General features: G+C 43.2%; 1 protein-coding gene across 2 annotated transcripts in view; it reads right to left on the bottom strand.

The window, feature by feature from the left end:
• Positions 1 to 1,471: 1,471 nt before the first annotated feature.
• Positions 1,472 to 21,474, bottom strand: part of Sbf2 (SET binding factor 2) — a 342,185-nt gene continuing 322,182 nt past the window's right edge. For both annotated transcript variants that reach the window (XM_027410074.2, XM_027410075.2), the window contains 8 exons: positions 20,197 to 20,323; positions 16,400 to 16,527; positions 14,590 to 14,823; positions 7,808 to 7,912; positions 6,517 to 6,710; positions 5,892 to 5,979; positions 3,569 to 3,700; positions 1,472 to 2,992 (listed from right to left, as the gene is read on the bottom strand). In XM_027410074.2, coding sequence (XP_027265875.1) covers positions 2,894 to 2,992; positions 3,569 to 3,700; positions 5,892 to 5,979; positions 6,517 to 6,710; positions 7,808 to 7,912; positions 14,590 to 14,823; positions 16,400 to 16,527; positions 20,197 to 20,323 — 1,107 coding nt within the window. In that variant the 3' untranslated portion in view covers positions 1,472 to 2,893. The remainder of the gene's footprint in view (positions 2,993 to 3,568; positions 3,701 to 5,891; positions 5,980 to 6,516; positions 6,711 to 7,807; positions 7,913 to 14,589; positions 14,824 to 16,399; positions 16,528 to 20,196; positions 20,324 to 21,474) is intronic.

Here is a 21,474-nt window from a genome sequence, read left to right as displayed (position 1 = left end):
GCTGGAGTTATTTAAACTCAACAAGCAGATTAAGAGAGGTAGTGGTTGACTGGCCATCAGGCTTTTTGCCATGGCCCTCCTATCTTATACCCTATGTGATTTCCATTTAATGGCCTAGGTTTAAGTCTCTTCTAATGCACTGGCAAATGTGTATGTTTCAGGGCTGATTTGCACTAGCAAATTCCTCTGTCTGAGAGGGCTTGGCAGCATCCCGATGTATAACTGTGGATGGTCTTGTGGACTAAGCCCCACACCCCTGCAGTCTGTGCCATCTCTTGAGAATTGGTATCAAAACTGAATTGTTGGACAGCCACTTGGTGTAGGACTGGGTGGGAAAGTGACATGTATTTGGAGTATCAGAACTAGTATCTAAAAGCAAAAGTGTATTAGTTGAAGCCAGGATGTGCTGTATGTGTAAAATACATCCTGGCTTTTGAGGACTTATGGACAAAATATGAAACATTTCATGATTTCTTTTGTATTAATGAATTTCTGAAACAGCATTTTGGATAATGGGTTATATAAAGAATGCCATTAACAGCAGGGCAAGGTGCACATACCTAGAATCCCACTGAGGGCATTGCCTGCTGATCAACCTAGGCTCTTTGACAGTTTTCATCCTATGAAGGTATTATTCAACAACTCTTTAAATCATGACAAAATAACTAACATGCCAGTTTCCATGGAGGCAGCCAGCTGTTAGCAGTAGAAGTCCTGGTTCTGGAGTGGAGGTGGTGGTGAGTAGGGACTTGGCTATAACGGGACCTATGCTAGCAAGACCTGATGGTTGCATCTCCCAGAGCCACAGCTAGGGACTTGATATACAGCCTTGGCTTGTCTGTCCTTCCCCTTTAGCTTTGGCTGCAGCTATGGAATAGTATCTCAGTACTGACTGTGAGCATTGAACATGCTCAGCCCCTGGCTCGTTTCCCTCCTGAATTTCAGGGACACAGTAGGGCAATGTGGCAGGTCCTAGGGTGGCCATTGAGGAGGCCTGAGACCCATTGGCTGGATCATATGTACCTGGAGGCTCAAGGAGGGACTAGCACTGCTTTGGTCAGGCCTCTGAAGCCCCTGGAGCACTCTGACCTGCTGAAGGCTGAGATAAGGATTGGTATTCTTTTTGGCAGTGTAAGGTAAACTCCAGAGAGTTAACCAGAGTGTCATTTAGAACTGAAACCAATTCCCCAGTCCAGAAAAGTCTATGACTCAATAGGACTTCAATGTCATCTGCCTATGATCTTAATAATCTGCCATACACCAGTAGTAAACTCTGGTCCAGTTTACTGGGGAAGCAGAGGATGGCTGAGGCTTTCCCCTAACTGCCACAGAACTGTGTTCAGGATCCATATGCTCATGGCTGCGGTCCAGCATCTCTGTGGCTTCCAAGGCCCAAATGGGTCATGGTTCAGATGGAACCTGAGTACTGGACAGTGAAGAATGAACTTGACTTTACAGTAACACAAGACACTTTTTCTTAAGAAATAAATTTAATTCCGGTGGTTAGTGGACTCAAGGCTTTGTTATGCCTTCATGAAAGTTAAAAGGATCCAGTTATAAAAGCAGTAGTGGGCACAGTCTCAAAGAGCTAAAGTACAATGGGATCCATAGTTTACAAAGTACAAAAAATTATTTCATATACAAAGAAAAATACAAATAATGTGCAAAAACCATTTTCACAGGTGGCAAATTTATAAAATGAATGTGATAAAAAATTCCTTCATTTTTATTTCCCAATTTCTTATATATTAATACAATTCTATTTTCTAGTGTGTTGATAATTTTAAATTTGAAAATCTGATTTATTTTTAATCTACAAAGTAGTTTTCTTTAAAAAGGGAACAATCTTTTAATACTAAAATCTTATGAATCAGTTTAGTTATTTTTATATTAAATTATAAGCAAGCTATCTGAAAAATCAGGGTATAGAAATCATATATACATATTTTGAAATATTAGTTTGGTATTTAACATATTAACATTTCAAAACAAACACATCAATCAAGCCACCAGGGGCCCAGCAGCTGCTCATCAGGTTCATGGAGGTGAACAGCGCCTTGAGTTTTAGGCTAAAGAAACAAGGCTATTGTAATTGAGTGTTTTAGAGCAGTTCTTACTTCTCAGGAGCAGTGCTGTCTGGTTATCTGGCTTTGTCCCAGATGTGTGCTGGCAAGCAGCTGGCCTCAGTCTCCAACTTGCTTCTTGGTTAGGAGCTCAATGCCAGTGTTCTATGGGGTCTCACTTCTGCTTGTTACTTCACAGAAAGCTGTCAAGGAACAGGAGTGGGCACAGGCACTATGTCCTCAGAGACCAGTGGTTAGAGGCAGTGGTTTTCCTGCACTGGCCCATGTCTTATTGTGTCACTGTTGCTTTCCCCATGAGAACCCTGGGCACTCCCTTTTGCCTGCCACCGAGTAGAGTAGTGATGTCTCCTGCTGTGATGCTCCATGGCAGGGTGGGGACCATGAAAGCACCTTTTTGGCAGCACCAGAGAACCGAGCAAAGGTCAGGCATAAAAGTAGGTGTTACAGATGGGAAACATATGTAAGACAGACGATGACCTTTTGAGGGTATGGATTTTTGTTGTCAAAGTTCTCGAAGGAAACTATGGCCTTGGAGAACAAAAAGAACCTTCACGAAGGCTCAGGTGGTAGCTACCTTGCCTAGGAGATGATGGCAGCAGGTATGGGAGCTTTCTCTCTGATCCCCCAATCGCTTAAATCCTGTTGGAATGATGCCATGAGGGGGGTCTGGGCTCCTACCCAGACCTGTGTGACAAGGCAACTGCTTCAAGAGGGGCCAGGATAAGCAGAACCTCAGACCCTGGGATGACCACTGTGCACTCCTGTCTGGCAGATGTTCCTCTGCTCATGTGCTTGGCCAATCATGGTCATCAGACATCAGAGATGCAGCTCTGGATCCTGTCCATCCATTGCTGGGCACTCTGTCCATCCTGGGCACAGAAGTTATACACACGTTTGCTGGTCTTGAGCTACAGAACCAATGACAGAGGATCAGATATAAAGCAAGAGTTTATGGCTTTGGGTGAGTGACAAACTAGTCCCATCCTGGACAGACATAACTGCCTGTTCTAACATCTGTCACCTTGAGATGGGCTGTGGGGTATTCTAAAGGCCATGCAAAAACAGATGGCTATCTAGGATATCCTGAGGATAAAGCCAGTGTCACCAAGTGGGAGGTCACATTACCCACCCCTGTACAGGCTATGATGCTATCTCGCCATTCTTGTTTTGGTGCTGTGTATGAGAGGCCAGAGGCACCAGCTGGTCCTGAGGCCACCTCCCCACCCCTGGTTTCCTCAAAGGAAACTGCAGGAAGATGTCAGCTTTTCTTGTGCTCTACTCTGCCTGACTTTCTTCTCCTCTCCAAAGTGACAGTGCTGTAGTAAGGCTGAGGAGGGGGCAGAGGCTCTGGGCTGTGTGAAAAGGAAGTCAGGTGTTAGTCTGCCACTCACCCAAAGCCATAAAACACCCATCTCTAGTGACTACCAACTCAACTGTTGGGAGATGATGAGAGATGTACAGTGGGGCAGGGAAGATGAACTCACATCAAAGAAAGCCTTGTCACTTGTATACTTTGGGGCTCCCATGCTGGGTCCAGCAGGGAGAACCATTTCTACTTCAGCCAGATCAATATGTCCTTTACAGCTTGTGTCTTCTCCCGAATCATAGTATCGAAGCTAGGACCAAAAAGAGACATAGAGAACACAGAAATGAGAAGTGACATGGCTTTCCAAGCTGTATCTGATCACTTTCCTCTGTTTGGATATTACCCTAGCATAAACAACTCTTGCTGCCTCTTGCTTTTAATCTCAGCACTTGGGAGGCAGAGGCAGGAGGATCTCTGAGTTCAAGGCCAGTCTGGTCTACGGAGTGAGTTCCAGGACAGCCAGGTCTACATACAGAGAAACTCCCTTGAAAAAACAAAAACAATAACAAAACAAAAAATTCCTAGACACTGATAAACAACCTACCTGAAAATGACCAAAGGATTGCAATGGGCAATCACAGGAGAAATATCACCTAGCTACAAACATCCTGAATCTCCCCAGCTTTGCCTGACAAATGAAATCACCCAGAGTCCACCTTAGTCTGAGAAATACTACAGTGACTGGCAATGCCCAGCAAGATAGTAAGGTTCCCATATGTTACTGGGAACAACACTTGTTAGAAAAAATATAGTCATGTTGGCTAAAATGAGTATGTGTATGTGTGGACCCTCTCTCCTACCTCAACTTCCAACAGGAAATGCTGTGGCCTCCATTGGTGCTGCATTTGTCAGTGCAGCACTGAGCACTGGCTCTCTAAGTGACAGCATGGCCATGAGATGGACAAAAGACAAGGAAGGCTTTGAAATGAACAGCAAGCTGGCAAGCAGCAGACATGCAGTATAAAATGGTGCCGAAGGACATCACAGACAGCTCCTAGCTGCCAGCTCTGGGGCTGTTAGAGCTTTATGAGATGTTTAAATTTGGCACAATAACCATGTATTACTTTGGAATAAGAAGAAATGAAGTATTTTAAAAGCTCAAGAGCTTGCTGGTGAAAGGTTTCTTGGCCTAGCTCGGCTCCCAGTGTGCATGGCAGGACTGTGATTGACATTTCCATCACTGATCCACTACCCGCACCCCCAGGCATGGTATGAGCAGGACTAAATGGAAAAGCTATATACTTCCATGCTAAAGAAATCCAGAAGATTGGTAAGAATACAAGCATAATTTGATATAATTTTAAATTATAGAAAAATCATGATTTTTCTTATGCTATATTTAGTGGTTTAATGGAACTTTTCTACACAGTGAAGATTCTATGATTTCAGGGACACTGCTATTTTAAAGTACAGATTTAAAAAGGGCTTCTATCTGTATATTTGCAAATCTCAATATTCTTAAGGGTCAACAAACAAAAAACCAAAAAAGCCCTTGAACCAGAGGAAAACGTAGCCCCAGACCAGCCTTGTTCTGGAGGGGTCCTCCTGATACTGTCCTATAGGAGTGCTGTCAGGTCACAGAGTTGAACAGCAGTTCTCAATCTGTGAGTTGTGACCTCTTGGGGGTAGCATATCAGATGTTCATGACCCATTAACTGTAGCAAAATTACAGACGTGACGTAGCAATGAAATAATTTTATGGTTGGGGTCAACACAACACGAGGAACTGTATTAAAGGGTCACAGCATTAGGGAGGCTGAGAACCACTGCTTTAGGTCCTTCCTGATGGTCTCTGCATTCCGACCACAGCAATTCAGCCTAAAAAGAGGCTTTACTTCTTTTGCAAATGAAGAGTGCGGTGGCAGAAGGTTTGGATAAGAGTCCTTTGAAATTACAGGAGCAAAGAGATGAAGCCTAACTTGTAGCAGCTAGGACAATAGTAAAGCAGGCCAAAGAGTTTTTAGTGAGGTCTAATCTAGCCTGCTGTGAGTCCCAGGACTGGGTGGGCACATTCCCTCCCAGTGCTCCCATCTCTGAAGAACAGCACTTTCTTGCTAAATAACCAGTACAGTGAGGTGGGGCGCAATAAATGTTGGACAAATCTGTCATAACTGGATGGTTTCTGCAGCAAAGATGGACAGCTGTACCCTGGGAGAGAGGGAGGCACATAGCTCACATCCACATGCAGCAGGGCTAAAGCTCACAGATGCTTCTTAGACCTGGGTGTTAAGGAGGAGGCGTTTATGCATTAAGAGTTCCAGTGCCCTGAGCATGCTGGGCTCTGGGTAAAGGCTGCTTTAAAAATCTCCTTCCAACAGTTAGTGCCCGGGCGCAGGGACATTTGGGGCCTTGGAAGAGCTACCATCTACAAAGGTGAAGCCCTAGGTGAGCATGCTGTGTGTGAGAAGCACATAAGAGGGCTTGAGATGACTAGGTCTCACCTGATGTTTTGTTACATCTAAAACAAACCAGCGGGGCTTCCAGCCCTTCAGCAGTGCTCCTCTTTTGTACAGCGTTCCTTCAAAGGATCTACAAGAAAGGGCAACAGGAAAGTTTATTCTGACTTCATTACAAAATCACACACACTGCCTTTTGTTTATCAGGTTTCTGTCTCCCTAATGAGAGCTCTCCCTGAGTTTTGTCCCTAGCCATTTGGGGAGAGACTGACTCCTCCTGCTGGGACTGCCACACTCCACTGGCTACGAATTCTTGGTTTCCTTGCTTTCGGCTATGCTAGGAATGCTGTGACACCGAGGGAAAACAGAGCTGGAAACAGAAGTCTGAAGATTCTGTGAGAGACACTAGCATGTCATCCCTAGTTTATATGAGGACATTCCTTTTCTTTCAGCCAGGATGAGAGGGATTTCTGATGTGTGCCACTGAAAAAATATTGCCTGACACACATTCTCCCAAATAGTGATCCCCACCCCCAGAACCATCTAAAACACAGCATTTAAGAAAACCAAAAACCAAAAACCCACAGAATAAAAGCAAATCCATTTCAAGTCTGGCAAGGCTGTTTGCACAGGGCTGGCTAAGACTAACATCAGGACCCTGTAATGTCACCTGTTGTCATCGTTCTTTGATGTGTACTGGCTGTAAAGCGTGGCTGCCCTGTGCTCTACACCATTGGATGGGGCGATGGTGGCACTCTGGTCCTCGACAGTGCTGCGGTCCAGTGGGTGGAGCACAGGCCTCTTCTGATAGGAAGGCACATTGGTGGACACAAGACCTGGGGACCCCGATGAGTGACTTTGGGTCTGAAAAAGACAAAATAGGAGCTAGGAAGTTTCCCAGAAGTTTAGGGTAAAAACTGACTAGTGAGCCAACACGTGTCTAATATTTCTTCTGTTTTATTTTTTATGAAAAGTAGAAACAACTTAGTACCCATTATTTGGGGACTGGTTAAAAAAACAAAAAAATAACTTCTCAATGGCATTCTAGACAGCAACCAAAATGATGCAAATGAATGGCATGTATGCCAACAAGAAGGCAGGTTTTAAAATATCACACAGTAAATCTCCTATTTCTAGGTTATATACTGGGTAATTTTCACCTCTTGGTAATCTTCTGTGTACTGTTATTTTAAAAATATACACCCTACTTTCATATAAAAAATCTAGAAACCATTTTGTTTTTCTGGGGTAAAAGGATGATGCTGAAGCCGTATATGCCCAAGAGGCAACAGTCCCTGAACAGCCATGTGGAGCTAAGATGGAGCCCGAGGCCATTTCATCAAGGCCACCTTCTCAGGCCACCTGTCTTGTCTCCTGAAGTGCTCTTCAGAACACTCGTGCATCCTTGCTTCCCCGTGCTGTGGGCTTGAGGGGTGGCCCTGCCAGTTATAGCTGTGACACTTCTTTGCATTCCTCCTGTGCATGAGGTACAAACCTTGCTCACTGTGGACTGCACAGGGTTTAGTCCCTTGGACGTATCATGTGCTTGATAAATGTTTCTAATATCAGAAATAGGAAATGGGGTATGAGAAACAGGAAGCAGCAGAAAAGGAGGTTTGGGAAACAGAAAGTAGCATATGTTGTCATTTTAGAATATTTCTCTTTGCTTGTTTCTCTGGAGCAAACATGGGCTTGGCATTCCCTGTCCTTTGTGGTAGGTCAGCAGAGACCACAGTGGCACCGAGATAGAGAACCCACTAATTTCCTCTGGATTCAGTGCCTGAAACATGTGCATTATGTCACTGTGGGGAGTGAGACATTCAGGAAGCATTTGGTCATCTGGAACGTTCTGCCCTGAACCCCCAGGGCATGACCCCACTCTACTACTTTCTCTGGGCTCTGGGCTGTGGGCCCCATTTGACCTAACACCCTCCAAAGCTTAGGGGCCTCTGCCAACTCACATGGTCTGTTCTTGGCTCATCCTTCAGGTCCATGGTTACTTTTTCCCATAGCTGGTGCCATTTCTCAGGAGTTTGGTTCAATTTATGCTCCAATTTTTCAATTTCCTGCAAAGAAATTAAAAGGACAGTTTGACAGATGAGTATTTTCTGGAAGGTCAGGAGGTGCCTAGAGACAGTTTCCTCTGTACTGGGCCCAGATGAACAGCATGGTTAGCGTATAGCTGGATTTGATGATTTATTGGGACTCGGCAGGGTTTTTGAACAGATTGACTTTAATAATAATACCTGGAGTGTGTGTCTCAAACACCTTCCTCACTCTTGGAGAGCCTGTTGGAAATCTGATGACCAAAGCTAAAGGCTGACTGTGGGCCTATGTCCCAACACTAATGGCTGAGGCAGTTAAGTCTTTCTTGACAGAGGAGCCCCTCAACTCTGACTCAAACCAGATGTGCAAAGAAAGAACCAAGAGATGCTCATGAAGATGCTTCCACTCTGACAGGGTCTGAGACAGCCACCACTGAAGCTGGAAAACAGAGGGGACTCTTCATGAACTGTCTGACTCACATCAAACACAAAGCTGTCTGGGGTGGCTACTGCCAGGATGGCTTCATTCCAGAATATGCGTTGCAGAAGGTGTCCCATCAGGCCATCAGCTACCCATATTTCTAACAAAGGGAAGTAAAACACCCACGAAAGCCACTGCCTAGACCTAATTCCAACAGCCTAGACAGGTAATATTGCTGGGAAGTAGTCAGAAGGGGAATTGCTGTTTGCTCAGCTGCTTCCTTGTAGCACTGCAAAGTCACTTTTATGGTTACTTTTTGCTAATAGTTAAGTGTGGTGCCCACTGCTGCACAGAATTAATTCTTGTAGTGATATTTTGTTTACGATCTAACACATAAAGCTTGCCTGAAGATCAGAGTGCAAAGCTAGACACACTAGTTAGCCACAGGGGCCAGGCAGTAGTGACTCACACCTTTAATCCCAGCACTTGTGAGACAGAGGCAGACAGATCTCTGTTGTTAGTTCAAGGCCACCCTGAGCTACATGAAATTGATCAGTCTAAAAGAGAAAGAGTTCACACAAAGGTGATCCCAGCACTTGGGATCCCACACCTTTATAATCCCAGCATTAGAGAGGAATATAAAGTGGGAGGAGACAGGAACTCAATGCAGTCTGAGGTTTGGTGGACACAGACGCAGTCTGGAGATGCAGTCTGACAGGATTGCCCTTTTGGTCTGGGCATTGTTAGAGGTGAGAATTCTCTAGTGGCTGGTCACTTTTGCTTTTCTGATCTTCAGCTTTAATCCCAATATCTGTCTCTGGGTTGTTTTGTAATTATTATTATTTGGTTTTTCAAGACAGTGTTTCTCTGTGTGACAGCCCTAGCTGTCTTGGAACTATCTCTGTAGACCAGGTTGGCCTTGAACTCACAAAGATCCATCTGTCTCTGCCTCCTGAGTGCTGGGATCACAAGTGTGTGCCACCATCGCCCTGTCAGGGATTTTATTATTAATACCCACTAGAATTTGTGCTGCAGATTTTTTTTTTTTTTTTTTTTTTTGGTTTTTCGAGACAGGGTTTCTCTGTGTAGCTTTGGAGCCTATCCTGGCACTCACTCTGGAGACCAGGCTGGCCTCAAACTCACAGAGATCTGCCTGCCTCCCGAGTGCTGGGATTAAAGGCGTGCACCACCAATGCCCGGCCTGTGCTACAGATTCTTCAGATTCAGAGTGTTAACTATGACACTGCCTAGAGTAGGGGTGCCATTACAAATGTAAATGTGCAAGACCGGAAGCAGTGTCAATGAGAGAGGCTTGAATCCCAGCCCAGAAGCATCGTCAGAGGAAGGCCTGAGATTCAGGCCTGGAGCAGCATCAAGGGAGTCACAAGTCTCAGAACCAGAACCAGTGTCAGAGCGAGGTCCCAGTCCCAAACCCAGGAGCAGCGTTGGAGGTAGGTTCGAGTTACAGGCCCTGAGCAGCATCAGTAAGAGGCCTGGAAAGGTCAGAGAAAGGCCCAAGTTTCAGGCCCAGAGCAGTGTCAAGGGAGCCAATAGCCTCAGAACTAGGAGCAGTGTTAGAGGGAGGCCCTAGTCTCAGTCGCAGGAGCGAGGAGTGAGCACCAGGTGAAGCAACAGCAGTAGCTTCCAGAAACTATTGTAAAAAAAAGTTCCTCTGGGAAAGATCACCTGTGACCCAGCTAGCATCCACTGCCATTTCTCCGTGGGAGATATCCCACTACTATATTGACTCGGCCCCATCTACACCTCCAATGGGAGGAGCATCCACTGGAGCTGTAGCCCCACCTGCACCTCAAGGAGTGACCAGCTGAGCATTGGGTCCACTTCCATCAGGAAGAGTGTTCACCGGAAGCTCTGATCTACTTGTACCTGAAGGAGCAGTCAAGGGAGCCTCAGCCCCCAACTATACCAACTGGAGAGAGAACCCCCTCAAGCACAAGCTCCACCTATACCGATTAGAGGAAGAGATGCATAGACAACAAGAACACTCAACAATATAAAGAGCAATACAGCAACACTAGAAACTAGTGGTGCTACAACAGCAAGACCTGAACATCCCAACACAGACGAAGTAGAAGAAAATGACTTAAATAACTTTGTGAGGATGATTGAGGCCCTTAAAGAGGAAATGAAAAATTCTCTTAAAGAAATGGAGGGCCAGGCATTGGTGGCGCACGCCTTTAATCCCAGCACTCGGGAGGCAGGCGGATCTCTGTGAGTTCGAGACCAGCCTGGTCTACAAGAGCTAGTTCCAGGACAGCCTCCAAAGCCACAGAGAAACCCTGTCTAGGAAAAAAAAAAAAAAAAAAAAAAAAAAAAAAAGAGGAAAAGACAAACAAAAAATTGGAAGTTATCAACAAATCCCTTAAAGAAAACCAAGAAAAAGCAATCAAACAAATGAAGGAAATGATTCAAGATATGAAATCTGAAATAGAGGCAATAAAGAAAATACAAATGGAAAATCTGGGTAAATGATCAGGAGCCACAAATGCAAGCATAAACAACAGAATACAAGAGATGGAAGAGAGAATTCCAGGCATTGAAGATAATTTGGAGGAAAGATTCATTGGTCAAAGGATAAATTTTTTTAAAAAAATTATTATATATACAACATTTTGCTTCCATATATATCTGCACACCAGAAGAGGGCACCAGATCTCATAACAGATGGTTGTGAGCCACCATGTGGTTGCTGGGAATTGAACTCGGGACCTCTTAACCTCTGAGCCATCTCTCCAGCCCAAAGAATAAATTTTAAATTCAACAAATCTTAACACAAAACATGCAGGAAATGTGAGACTCCATGAAAAAAACTGAACCTAAGAGTAATAGGGATAGAAGAAGTCCAACTCAAAAGCACAGAAAATATATTCAACAAAATTATAGAAGAAAACTTCCCTAACCTAAAGAAAGACATGCTTGTGAAAATATAAGAGGCTTACAGAACACCAAATAGACTGAAAAAAAAAGGTCCCCTCATCACATAATAAAACAATAAACATGCAGAATAAAGAAAGAATATTAAGAGCTGCAAAGGAGAACGGCCAGGTAACATAAAGGCAGACCTATCAGAATTACACCTGACTTCTCAGTGGAAACAATGAAAGCCAGAAGGTCCTGGTCAGAGTTTATGCAGACACTAAGGGATCATGGATGCCAGCCCAGAGTACATTACCCAGCAAAGCTTTCAATAACCACAGATGGAGAAAACAAGGTATTTCATGATAAAACCAAATTTAAACAGTACCTATCCACAAACCCAGCCCTACAGAAAGTACTAGAATGAAAATGCCAATCTAAGGAAATCACCTACATCCACAAGAACACAGGAAATAGATGCGCTTACAGCAGCAAACCCCAAAGAAGGAAACTGAACACACAATACCATCACCATCAACAAAAACAAAAATAACAGGAACTAGCAATCACTGGTCATTAATATCCATTAATATAAATGGTCTCAATTTACCTATAAAAAGATACAGGCTAACAGATTGGATATGAAAGCAGAATCCATTCTTCTGCTGCATAAGAGAAACACACCTCAAACTCGAATTACCTCAGAGTAAAGGGTTGGGAAAATTTTTTCCAATCAAATGAACCTAAGAAACAAGCTGGTATATCTATCCTAGTATCTAACAAAATAGACTTCAAACAATCAATCAGAAAAGATCAAGAAGGGTATTTCATTCATCACAGGAAAAATCCATCAAGAGGAAATCTCAATTCTGAACATCTATGCTCCAAACACAAGGGCTCCTGCATTTGTAAAAGAAACGTTACTAAAGCTTAAATCACAAATCAAGCCCACACACTAATAGTGGGAGACTTCAATACCCCACTCTCAACACTGGACAGATCTGCCAGATAGAAGATTAACAGAAATAAGGGAGGTTAGGACTCAAATAGACTTAACAGACATCTATAGACCATTCCACCCAAACACAAAAGAATATACTTTCTTTACAGCATCTCATGGAACCTTCTCAAAAAATCAACCACATACTCGGTAACAAAACAAACCTCAACAGATACAAAAAAATTGGAATAAACCCCCGTACCCTATTAGATCACTACAGCTTAAAATAAGAATTCAACGGCAACATTAATTTCAGAAAGTCCACAAACACATGGAAATTGAACCATGATCAACTGAACCACCAATGGATGAAGGAAGAAATAAGACTTCCTAAAATTTAATGAAAATGACCTCACAACATACCCAAACTTACGGGACACAATGAAAGCAGTGCTGATAGGAAAGTTCATAGCACCAAATGCCTATATGAAGAAGCTGGAAAAAAAATCACACACTAGTGAATTAACAGAACTGAAAGCGCTAGAACAAAAAGAAGCAAACTCACCCAGAAGGAGTAGATGGCAAGAAATAGTCAAATTGAGGGCTGAAATCAATAAAACAGAAACAGAAAACAATGCAAAGAATCAATGAGACAACAAGTTCTTCGAGGAAGTCAACAAAATAGATAAACCTTTATCCAAATTAACCAAAAGGCAGAGAGAGAATATTCAAATTAACAAAATCAGAAATGAAAAGGGAGACATAACAACAGACACTGAGGAAATCCAGAGAATCATCAGGTCATACTTCAAAACCTGTACTCCACAAAATTGGAAAGCTTTAAGGAGATGGACGATTTTCTAGATAAGTACCACATACCCAAAGTAAATCAAGAACAGATAAACAACTTAAATGTACCTATAACCCCTAAGGAGATAGAAACAGTTATCAATAGTCTCCCAACCAAAAAAAGCCCAGGCTCAGATGGATTAAGTACAGAATTCTACCAGAAATCAAAATAGCTAATACCACAGTAAAAATGGCAATCCTACCAAAAGTAATCTTCAGATTCTATGTAATCCCCATCAAAATCCCAGCACAATTCTTCACAGACCTTGAAAAAGCAATACTCAACTTCATATGGAAAAAACAAAAAAACCCAGGATAGCCCAAACAACCCTGTACGATAAAGGATCATCTGGAGGCATCACCATCCCTGACTTCAAGCTCTACTATAGAGCTGTAGTAATGAAAACAGCTTGATATTGGCACAAAAACAAACAGGTGGAGCAATGGAATCGAATCAAAGACCCCAATATCAACCCACACACCTATGAACACCTAATTTTGACAAAGAAGCTAAAACTATAAAATGGAAAAAATATATTCAACAAATAGTGCAGGTATAACTGGCTGTCAACATGTAGAAGAATACAAATAGGTGGTAATCAGTATGAAGATTTCTCAGAAAATTAGGGATCAATCTATTTCAAGACCCTGCAATACCACTGTTGGGCATATAGCCAAAGGAGGCACATTCACACCACTAGGACACTTGCTTAACTGTGTTCATAACAACATTATTTGTAATAGCCAGATCTTGGAAACAACCTAGATGCCCCTCAACTGAAGAATGGATAAAGAAAATGTGGTATATTTACACAATGGAGCACTACTCAGTGGTAAGAAACAATGTCATCCTAAAATTTGCAGGCAAATGGACAGAACTAGAAAAAACCATCCTAAGTGAGGTAACCCAAAACCAGAAAGACAAATATAGTATGTACTCATAAGTGGATACCAGACATAAAGCAAAAGATACCCAGCCTACAATCCATAACCCCAGAGAAGCTTGAACTCTCTTCCATAAACAGATGGAAGCAGATGCAGAAATCCACAACTAACCGGTGAACCAAGCTCCTGGAGGACAATCCAAGTGAGGGAGAACCAAAGTATGAACAAAGAAGTCAAGACCATGATGGGGAAACCCACAGAATCAACTGACCTGAGCCTAGTGAGAGATCACTAACTCAGGTCTGATAAACAGGGAATCTGCATAAGACCCAAGTAGACTCCCTTAATATAGATGACAATGGTGTGATTGGGACAATATATGAGGCCATTGGCAATGGATTCAAGACCTAACACTAATGCACAAACTGACTTAGTGGAGCCCATGCTATATGGAGAGATACCACGCCCAACCTAGACACAGGGGTGTGGGGGTGGAGAGGTGCCTTGGTCCTGCCTCAACTAGATAATGGGACAGACTTAGTAGACTTCCTATGGGAGGCCTCCTCTCCGTGGAGCAGATAGGAGGAGGGGGGAGTGAAGGGAGTGGGAACTAGGATTGGAATGTAAAATACAAAAGAAAAAGAGTAAGTATGCAAGTCCAGTCTATGCTCTCTCCTCTTGGGGGCCCTAAGTGCCTGTAGATGTGTTTACACATTGCTGACTTACACTGAAAAGTCTGGTGAGGGCATCTGGCTGGCTGCAGCTGATGTCGTCATAGCATGGCCACACTGTTCTCCTTTGACTCTGGGGTCCAGCTCCTCCAGCTATTTCCGACTCCTCGGAGGGAATATGCTTGGGGGTCAGCATCACCCAGTCGTATGAAGGACCTGCAGACAGAGTCTCCTCTGTGTAGTAATCCCACTTCTTGAGGCTGGAGACATTAACATTAGGTTTCAGGGCCTGTTTAAAGAAAATTCTGAAATGTAGTTTTATCTCAACCTTGAAATACTTGATACTTCTACCAGGCCAGCCCCTTACATTTGCAGGGTGCAGGGCAAGCATATAAATTCACTTAAATATTTAAAACTTATGCATTAAGAAAGCATTAAATAAAACATGTTTACCCTCTTTCCTCAACTAATGTAACCTCCTAATGATTTGGAAGGTCAGATTAAAATAAAGCATTCTTGGTTCCTCACAATTCTATACTAGGCCCAGGGGGAGATGGGTCCTCAGCTCACAGGTCTTGGCTTAGCCTCCTCCCCCTCCCATGCTGACCTTGCATGAACATTTGTGTATACCCCAGGCCACAAAGCCACACTCTTCTCAATCCTTGTCAGGCAGCTACTTGGCTCCTCTGACCCTTGGGATTCATGCACTGGCATGGCAGGCTGACCTGGGTAAGTAGCTTGGATTCAGATCAGGGATGCAGAGGACCCAGAGCAAAGATTGGATGAGGCCACCTAAAATGAGCATTTAGTTTCTTGGAGAGAGGCTGGATAGAGTTCTAAATGCATGGCCTAGGGCAGGGACCTCTGCATCCCCTAAGTACTGAAGTGTTCTGCTTAGCAACGTGCCCAGCCCCCAAGTATTTAATTTATTTGTGGTATAAAACAGTTCCCATCTAGTAATTTTGTTTATGGTTGAAGTGTGAATCTAATTAGTCATATTAAATAAAAACCCAGAGTCAGATACTAGGGGGTGAAAGCTGAAAGATCAGACAAAGAGCACTAGAGTTCTTATCTCTACAAAATCTCAGACCTAAATGGGGCTGAGATCCTGTCTATACCCTGCCTTACTGCTTCCTGTCTCCTCCCAGCCTCTGTGGTTAATTAGGGGCTAGTTCTACCCTCTGATCTTCAGGCAAGTTTTATCAAAACACAAAATATGACAATAGATGTTTTGGAATCAGTTTTGCTATGCAGTCCTGGCTGGCTTCAAACTTGTGATCCTCCTGCTTCTCTCTCTCAAGTGATAGGATCAGAGGTATATGCTACCACACTGAGCCCCAGGAGTAATTTAAAAGATGAAATTATGGGCTGGAGAGAGGGTTCATCTGCTAAAGAATACTCAGTGATCTTCCAGAAGATCTGAGTTCCCAGCACCCACTTCAGGCAGTCAAACTTGCCTGTTGCATGCCTACGTCATGAAGATGCATATGACCAAGCTTTGCTGCCCCTGAGATATGCTGTCCTCTGGACTGGGTTCCAAATGTCAGTGCTTCCCTTAAGGCCCTTCCTCAGGTTTACTACATACTAAAGCATTTGAGCTTCGCAGCTATGGCATGGTGTGGTGGCACACCTTTAATCCTACATAGGTAAAGTTGCTTTGTTTTGATTGTATGGACTAGTTTCTAGTATTTGCATCAAGTATTTAGTGAACAGTCTCCATTTCCACTACAGTCCAAACCTATGTCATTTCAAACTTTTAAATACCTTTCATATGAAACCCTGTCAAATGTTTACATATAGTAAAATGAAGAGAAACTTTTATACAAAACATTCAGAAAATAAGACGCAAATAAGTGATACTCTACCTCTATTTCCACTGGTGAATATAAGTAATTGAAGAAAATGGGACTCCGTTTGTGCATCTTGTCAATACATTCCCAAATACAAACTCCTTTCTTGGCATGCTTGTCACCTTTATCATCAAATAAAGTTCCTGTAATTAAAAAAAAATCCATCAACATGAAAAGAAATGGAAATTTTGTCTAAAAGTATGAAGCACACAGAAGAGGAAAAAGTGAGGTATTTCTTATGTTTCTGAAAGCAACAAATGTACAGAAATCTTAAAAGCTAACTGCCAACAAACAGGGACAAGCAGGTCAAGTCTGTGCGAAATGTGGGATAGGGACTTGGCAGGGCTGTCCCACTCATGTCCTGTTTCTGAATGTACATCCACAAAAGAGACGGTGGTGGTGTTTAAAAAAGAGCTTGAGAGAGAAAGACACCATGCCACAGAACTTGGGTGGAGGGGTTATTTATTGGGGGAAAGTGAATGGGAAAGGGGGGAGGGGAGAGGACAGACAGGTCTCTGGGGACAGGAATGGCAGAAGAGCAGGGGATAGGGAAGGGAGAGAGAAACGGGAGGTGGGCAGAGCCCTTTTAAAAGGGAACATAGTAAATAGGCATAGGTGGTCCTCTTAGTGGTTGCAGCTGAGGGCATTCTGTCAGAACCCCAAGGACAGGTCAGTACAAATGCCTAAATACTAACAGGCAAGCTACACATTTCTTAAGAGAAAATGGACTTATTAACTGATGCAGCTCAGATGACAATGTGATATTATGCTTCTTTTAAAAACTTGTTTATTATGAAGCAACTGAAAGCATATTCTTGGTTAAAAGTTTACTTGTACTACAAATGATAGTCAAGAGACTCTGGAAGACAGTGTGTGTATTCTGCCTCCTTGAGTGATTATATGAGCTTAGATTCTGATATTCCCTGCTCCCTGTCTTCCCCACCTCATTTTGCTGTGTATCCCTGGATGTCCTGGAACTAGGTATGTAGACCAGGATGGTCTTAAACTCAGATCTGACTGCCTCTGCCTCCCGAGTGCTAGGATTAAAGGCATGAGCCACCATGCCTGGCTCTGTATTCTGTGTTCTTAATGGAGGGATATAAATACACCAGGGTGAGGCAAGAGTGAGTTCTGGAAAGGCAGTGCTGCTTTGCTTTGTATGAAGTGATGCTGTTAAAAAGTTAATTTTTTCCCACAAGAGACTGCCTCAGGCCCAAGGCTGTACAAAATTCTGTAACCCGTGGGACCCAAGACTGACTGTTTCCTTTGTTCTTCCTTCTCTCTTAACTGCAGGGTCCTCTCACTTACAGCTTCACTAGGGAAGAAGCACCCTGGATGCCGTGTGATAGACTTTAGACAAGAGAATGACAGAGGGTATGAGAGGTAGCCCTCTGTTTCTCAGGACACACTCTTCCATCCTGGTGCTACCCAGTGACTGGAACCATGGACAATGGACTTTTCTTTTGAGACAGGGTTTCTCTGTAGGTTTTGGAGACTGTCCTGGAACTCTCTCTTTTGACCAGGCTGGGCTCGAACTCACAGAGATCCACCTGCCTCTGCCTCCTGAGTGCTGGGATTAAAGGCATGCGCCACCACCACCAGGCTGATAATGAATTTTTCTTACACTATCCAAATGACTGTCTCAGAGTAATATGTAAATACACAGAGAACAATTTAAATATAAACAAATATTTTAAAATATGTGCACCATCAGACAGTATCATCAAGTCTATTAAAGTCCAATTCCAAAACAGTAATACACTCTTCCAAGACAGTGGAGAGTTTCTGATGAAACTCTGACAGTTCTGACTGATGTCCTTCAGCAGTGGCTGAGAGTCCTAGTCTCTAATTGTTGACCTTAGCAGGTGGAGTAGAGTTCCCACAGCTGTTGGTAACTAGTGTTTCACTGAGCAGGCTTCATAATTGTGAGTCTGCCCAGCAGGGACAGATTCCAATTAGGCAACCCAGACTGACTGGCATATAAATGAAACTAGGCTAGATGGTAGAGAGGGGTTTGGATAGGCCCATGGTAATGACATTCTAGGTGGTTATGAAAAATGTGTAAGACACAGGATGAAACTAATTTTACCTTCATTCTGTCAACATGTTTAGTAGAACATTCTCTTATCTAATTCCTTTAATCTTTCTGTTGAATATCTTTTAGATCATAGATGGGACAGAAAGCCTTGACCAGTTAGTTTCCAGATGAGGGAACTGAGGCTAAGGGATGAAGCTGTTCACCCACTGTCATATTTTCTGACTTAGTTGGATGCTATCCCCATTGGACCAGTGGAGTGGAGCACTCAACCCTGGCAACACGGTACAATCAATCACTGGGAATTTAAAGAGCTCTAGCTGCCTGGAAGTCCCCAGTTAATTCTAGTCAAGTCTGAGAAGTGCTGCACCAGATTCTGGTGTTTCTCTGACTAGAGTTGCCATCTGGAAAAGTAGGAACCTTGGGTTTTGGCCTGGGCTTTGGTCACATCCACTGAAGTGAAGGTAATTTGCTGACCAGCTTTGTATTTCTCGGACAGCAATATATGCATGTAATATATGCATTTAATGCACCTTTTAGTGATAACACGGAGTGGCCCTGTCATAGTCAGTTGGCAGCAGCTCTAATTACTTTCCCACCATATGTTGCTTAAGACACTGTTTCTGACTGTGATACGAGGTATGACAAAGGTCTGAAGAACAAATAGGATGGAAATTCAACAACATGCCCTCGAAGTAGTACTTCCTAATTTCACCCCCCCCAAGGTTTTCTCTGTGGCTTTGGAGGCTGTCCTGGAACTCACTCTGTAGACCAGGCTGGTCTCAACTTCACAGAGATCCACCTGCCTCTGCCTCCCAAGTGCTGGGATCAAAAGCCTGTGCCGCCACTGCCCAGCTCCTGATTTCAGATTTTAAACAGAGATTGCTGGTTAAGTATTAGTTGTGAAGGGTCCTCTTTCTAAATACTCGGTGACATATGATGTACTGAGAATACCAACTTTGTTTTCCTTTAATTCCACACCTTCTGAGTGCTAGAAGTACAGACATGTATCACCATGCTCAGTTTACATGATACAGGTGATGGCACCTGGGCTCTGTGCCTACTAGGTAGGAACTCTTTCAACCAAACCACCTAGAACATGAGCTGACTTATTTTGACTTGTCCTAACAAAATTTTGTCATGCAAATTTCCTCATTTTTCTAACAACAACCCCTTGGGAAATGTTTTCACAGTTTTTCAGAATCTATTTTTTTAAACAAACATTATAGCTATTAAAAGCTGTAATAATGATAGTGATGTCTACAATTCCTCAAGTGCTTATTACATGCTAGCAACTGTGCTGAGAAACTGCCCACTGCTTCCTCCTGTGGTCACTATGGTTCTATTGTACCTTATCACTGTTCCCACATTACTAAGATGAGGAGGCCAAGGCTCAGAGTATCCTCCCCCCAAGCACAGCTGGTAACTAGTGATGCTAGAATTTAACTTTGTATCTGTTTGGTTTGGAGCCTTTTGCATGAATAGGTCCTTTCCTATCAGAGTGGACATGAATGGAAATGCTATGAATTAAACATGTCTCCTATACAGTGGTAGTGCTTGGAGGTGTCAAACAGTGAGCATTTTTAACTTTACAAAGGTAGGACAATGAACACTTGCTGTAACTAATGGCTGAGAGAGAGCACATTGCCCTGGAACTGGGCAGTTACTCAGATCATTCTACACTCAAATCTTATTTGGGGGTCAGTTACATCATAAGTTTTCACTGAAAACATGTAAAACTAACAAAAAAAATTGAACAGGGCATAAAAATACATACCATGCTCTAATCTTTCATAGTCTGAATCCAGAAGAAATGTTTTAAAGCGGTTAGACACATAATGGAAAGCCAAGAACTTTAGGTAATAGAGATTGAATTCAAACTCAGTTGGATACTGGTTGTGAACCTGAAACACACAAACAAAGAGTAAGAGCCCAACAGAAAAGTAAAAGCTATAGGATGCTTACCTGAAATGCGACAGAGACCTCTGACTATTCATCCGACAAATGCTTAAACCTGTTAATCCCACCAGTTGAGAAGACCACCACAATTTAAAGGCAGTTAAAATTTTTTTTTTGTATACAGTATTCTGCCTGCATATATGCCTGTAGGCCAGAAGAAGGTACCAGATCTCATTACAGATGGTTGTGAGGTACCATGTAATTGCTGGGAACTGAACTCAGAAGCTCTGAAGAGCAGCCAGTGCTCTTAACCTCTGAGCCCATCTCTCAAGCCCTTAAAGGCAAATTTGAAACCAGCTCTAATTAAATACTGGCCAGGTCCATACCCGGGTTTCCAGGAAATGTCAATGAGTCACATTTTGTAGAAACTTAAAAAGACAACCCCACAAGGCCACCATATTTCCCATCAGGTCCAATTGGGCAAGCATACATCCTCATACATCCTGATGTATTTCCTGTCTATGTATATAAGCAAATGTGAGTGCCAGGTTTTGGCACCAAAATGTAAGTGAGTGTGAGTGCTACAGCTCTGGAGCTGCAAAGGTGTCCTGACTTATCAGGAAGTCAAGCTATCAAGAGCCGAAATAGGACAGCTCTGGAGGCTGGAGTTATAGTAGGAGAGCTTAGCCCTGGAGAGAAAGGTGTCCTGACTTATTTGGGAAGCCAGGCTACCTGAGTCTGGGTATAGTGGGGGATGTGTCTCCTTGCAGGATATAGCAATCCTACTCCTCTCCTAGAGAGAGCTGTTAACAGCTGAGCTCTACTCTGTTTCCCTAATGGAATGTCCTAGCAGAGTTAAATTAACCACTTCTTCGACTACAGTCTGCTAAAAGGAAAGCCCTTGCAGAAATATAGCAATCTCCTCAGGCAAAAAGTTACTTTTCTGCTACAGACTTGCTCAGCCCAAGAGAACTTCCTAGCATGTTTCTTCTATTCTCAGCCTTGCTCAGTTCCTTCAAGGGAATGTCCTGGCAACTTTCTTCTGTTCTTCTATTCTGCACTGGCAAATGAAAATCTTCACCCAAGACTCTTTAGAGATTTATTTGGGAAGGAGGAGTCCAGGAGAGTGGCTGCCTCTGCCAGGGTGGTGGTGAAG

Source organism: Cricetulus griseus, chromosome 3, assembly GCF_003668045.3.
Source record: "Cricetulus griseus strain 17A/GY chromosome 3, alternate assembly CriGri-PICRH-1.0, whole genome shotgun sequence".
Taxonomy (NCBI): domain Eukaryota; kingdom Metazoa; phylum Chordata; class Mammalia; order Rodentia; family Cricetidae; genus Cricetulus; species Cricetulus griseus.
This window is presented reverse-complemented; position numbering and strand designations above follow the sequence as displayed.